At 40.0% G+C, this 4,034-nt stretch overlaps 1 protein-coding gene across 1 annotated transcript; it reads right to left on the bottom strand.

Annotated features, from left to right (window-relative positions):
• Nucleotides 1–664: 664 nt before the first annotated feature.
• Nucleotides 665–3,658, bottom strand: LOC149305588 (protein odd-skipped-related 2-B-like). Its single transcript, XM_089477428.1, has 3 exons — nucleotides 3,003–3,658; nucleotides 1,388–1,487; nucleotides 665–847 (listed from the first exon to the last, which is right to left on the bottom strand). Exons 1-3 carry the CDS (start codon nucleotides 3,656–3,658, stop codon nucleotides 665–667), a joined length of 939 nt encoding a protein of 312 aa, XP_089333554.1.
• Between the last annotated feature and the right edge of the window lie 376 nt (nucleotides 3,659–4,034).

Genomic DNA, 4,034 nt, shown 5'->3' with positions numbered 1-4,034 from the left:
TATAATAAGTTATTAATGTTGAAGGTCTACACTGATTTCACGGATGGCTAAAATAACAACTGACTGGCTACAAGTTACCACTGGCCTCTTTAAACCTTGTTAACTAAACCTAGACTGCAAGAATTGTTTAACACGCTGGATGCAAGAAGGGAGCAAATGGTTAACAATAGTCATATGGATTCTGCAACAAATAGGATAATGATACTGTTCCTACACAGCTAACCCTTTCAAAACCAAATGATAACTTAAGTTGGTACTTTAAAGGGTTAATATATAATTACTACTTTTCTGCTGGTATATTCAATTTTGAAGACAAAGGCAATTATTAAACAAAATCGCAGAGACCAGAAATACATTAAGTGAATAAATATATTTTGAAAAAAATGATTTTATTTTCTGAAATACATTTTTCAAAGTATCTTCTTTTAAAAGTCTGTACCATTTGTGCATCAAAACTGGACAAAAAAATAATAATAAAAAAAAATACCGTTATTTACACAAGCTCTAAAATGAGCCTTTTTAAGAAAAACAAAACATCTGTACAGGAGGCAAGTGCAGCCTTCAGTCAGTCTGGAGTTATCTTTGAAGAAGTCCAGTCCATAAGGGCCATAAGTCTTTGGATGTTAGCAGGAAGCCCCTGGGCCAGGATCATTGTGGTCTGGCTCTAGAAGTCTTGTCTGGGGCTATGAGTCAGACTGTGCCTCCGGAGATCGCAGTTTCTCCTGAATACTTTCCCGCACCGCTCACAATTGAAGGGCTTGATGTCTGTATGGGTAAGAAGGTGAGTTTTCAGATTACTTCTCTGATTAAACGTTCTTCCACATGTGGGGCATTTGTGGGGCGATTCCTGTGCAGATTTGAATGAAGCAAAGGATTAATCCTTCACACCTCTTTCCTTTTTCTGTATATATATATTTTTTGTTTTGGTCTATAGCAGATATAATGAGACACAGGGAAACATTCAAATAACATTAGTTTTGTTATGATTATTGTTATTATTATTATTATTTGGGTTTTGTTTGTTATTATTTTTGCACAGGGTAATACATTAGACCAGATCTGCACTGGGCCAGTTGCCTGCTCCTTTTATAACCTCCATAAAATACAACTTTACCTCCAAACAATAAGAGAACATTATCCCTCCTATAATTAAGACACATCGCTCAATGTGTATTCCAGGAAGATTCCCCCGTGTGCTGCTCTTAGAATAATATACACCATGATTGTACATAGTATTTTTCTAGGCGCTGTATCCAGTGAATGTGCATTGAGGGGCCTTTAAAGACTATGAACACAGGAGCAATGGGAAAGGATGATGATTTTCATTTTAAACTAAAATAATGACTAGTTTGGAAAACATATTATATATATGGTGTCTTGCCCTCACCTGCATGTGTAGGGTTTTGTGCACTGCCAGGGTCCTGGATTGGCAGAATCCCTTCCCACACTCCTGACATTTGAAAGGCTTTTCTTTGGAATGGATGTATCTGCAAATCGATAAGAAGGTTTGGTTTTTAAACAGCAATGAAGAACATTACTCACATCAATCGCCTACTATTTTTTAATCTCTAGAGATAACCTAAAACAATTTAACCCCCAGCTTTAACTATCTGCGTCCCGGGGGGGGGGGGCACGTTACGTGTGTGCAAGGACTGTCCTTCTTGCAAAGGAATATTGGTGCAATTCTGTGTATGGTTAACCAGAAAGGGTCACTTGAAAACAGATCAGTGATCCTCATCAAAGCCCGATTGCCCTCTCTAGCAGTAGATTAGAGTAAACCGGTGTGTCAAGTAAACATTATATATAGCCCTGGTTTTATCTGTCACTTTAACTGCACAGAAACACCGACCTTCACACAAAGTCTAATCTCATCAGCTCCTGTAAATAAATCGTCAGGGTTTAAGTTGCTGTAATAATTTTCCCTTCATGTCAGGGATAGGTTGCCCTCTGGCACTCCCAATGGAGGAAACTATTACTCCCATCCTACTCAGCCAGTATTTGCACTAATTATATATTACAGCAACCAGAATCTAAAAAGGAACATACATATGCTGGGTATGATGAGAGTTGTAGTATTGGGCTGCTAAAGATAGGCAAAACTATACACCCCTGGGTACAACTGTACAAAGTAAAAGCGAACAGGACTTTTTACAAGATGTGTAAATAACTCAGTGGTGGTAAAATAGTATCTATATTACATAGATCACAATGCTGACAATAACATCATGATTTATCCTTGTGATATCGGAGATATGAGTCCACGGGGGGGGGGGGTAAGGAGGAAAGTTTAATGCAGACCTGCAAAATGTGCACTTATTATCCAGATATAGCCGGGGCTCTTTCTAGTTCCCTAGGGGTCTCTTTCTAGTTTGCTTATAGCGCTGTATGATCACAGCAACGGAATGGGTTAATATTCATAAATAGAGGGCTCAACATTACTGTCGAAATACATTTTGGGTTAATATTAGCTATGTTAGGTAAAGCTCACAGAGGTGAATATAATGTATGGTTGCTTCCAGAGGCTCTAGATGGAGAGTTTCTGTAAAATATTTAAAAATAAGTAAAGGTGGGATGTGCCAATGTGAATAGACTTGTCAAGGTTCTCAGGTTTCTCAGTCCAGTTCCTGATCTTCTAATTACTGAATTATAGGAACACGGTGACCTTTAGTACACAGACTCCATAAAATTGCTACACCTAGGGGGGGCTGTTATTTTAAGCTTCACACATACTTGCTAATTAGTTTGTTAGCACCACAAAAGCTAATAATGAGAGTAGCCATCATATTCAGGTGCCAGTATGATACAAACATGCTGGCAGAGGGAGGAATCAAGGAGATTAATGTTAGATCAGTTTTAATGGAACAACCAATGGTGTATAATATTTGTGAGTGAGTTTTCTTTTGCCCCTTTCAAACACAGAAATAATATCTTCTACATAGCAGGTCTGTAACACCCTTTGGGATCCAGTGCTGGTAAATTTGTGATAGAGGTATGGAGGTTACCTGTGGTCCCTGAGGTGGTCCTGTCGTCTGAAAGCTTTGTGGCATATGTCACATGTGTAGGGCCGCTCATCTGTGTGGGTCCTTTCATGGATGAGCAGGTTGTAGGACTTGGTAAAATGCCTCCCACAAAATTTGCAGATAAATTCTTTTTTAGTCTTGGAGGGTAATCTCCCTCTGGAAGGTTTTCGGTCTGGAGATAACTTGCTGATCTCTGAGATAGGGCTTCCAATTCCTGGACTCAGTTTTGAAAGGTCACTTATTTTAGGTGGGTCTTCTTGGGTTGCAGCAATGGCCAAATTGGCAAAGTCAAACCTTGGTCTGTCTTTGTGCAGAGCTGGGATTACATGGGCAATGGTTCCTTGTTTGGGGTGGAAGAGATGTGTGGCAAAGGGAAGGGCTGGGAAGGAGAAACGGGCATCCATTAGGCCTTGGGCTGCAGCCATCTCAGTGATGGTGGACCTGGTGATGCCATGCATGTTTGGGTAGCCTAAAGTCCAGTGGTTCATGTGCATGGTCTGTACAGCACTTAGTCCATAAAGCCCTTGCAGATGATCTACAGCCGCAGGGAAGGTATTGACGGCCTGCAGGAAGGAGTAGTTAGTTAACTGCAGGGAAGGATGCAGGGGGATTGGAGCTGGGAGAGCTTTACTTCCCATCTTCCCAGATGGATCCAATCTCAGCACCCAACACCTTTTCCTTCTGGAACTGATCCACTCCGAAAGAAGTCTACACAAAACAAGGGAAATCTAGAAGAGGAAAAAAAGAAGAAGGAAAAAAGTGCATTTACTCACAATGTGTATTTCATTTCCTCGTGTATTTTAAGAGTCAAAGTAAAGTGATTCAAGACGTGGGAAGAATTCAGTTGGCTCCAGTAATTGTGAGATCTGTTCTTTAGAACAATGTTTTCCAAAGGACTTCACCTTCACATATAATTAGAACCAAAAAGTCTTAAGCTTCCCTGAGCAGGAATGGAGAGATGATCACCTTGTACTCTGTGCCAAACACCAGCCAACTTAATTTATAAATCTTACA

This window comes from Sceloporus occidentalis, unplaced genomic scaffold (assembly GCF_023333645.1).
Source record: "Sceloporus occidentalis isolate IW3139 unplaced genomic scaffold, rSceOcc1.0.p SCAF_11, whole genome shotgun sequence".
Taxonomy (NCBI): domain Eukaryota; kingdom Metazoa; phylum Chordata; class Lepidosauria; order Squamata; family Phrynosomatidae; genus Sceloporus; species Sceloporus occidentalis.
This window is presented reverse-complemented; position numbering and strand designations above follow the sequence as displayed.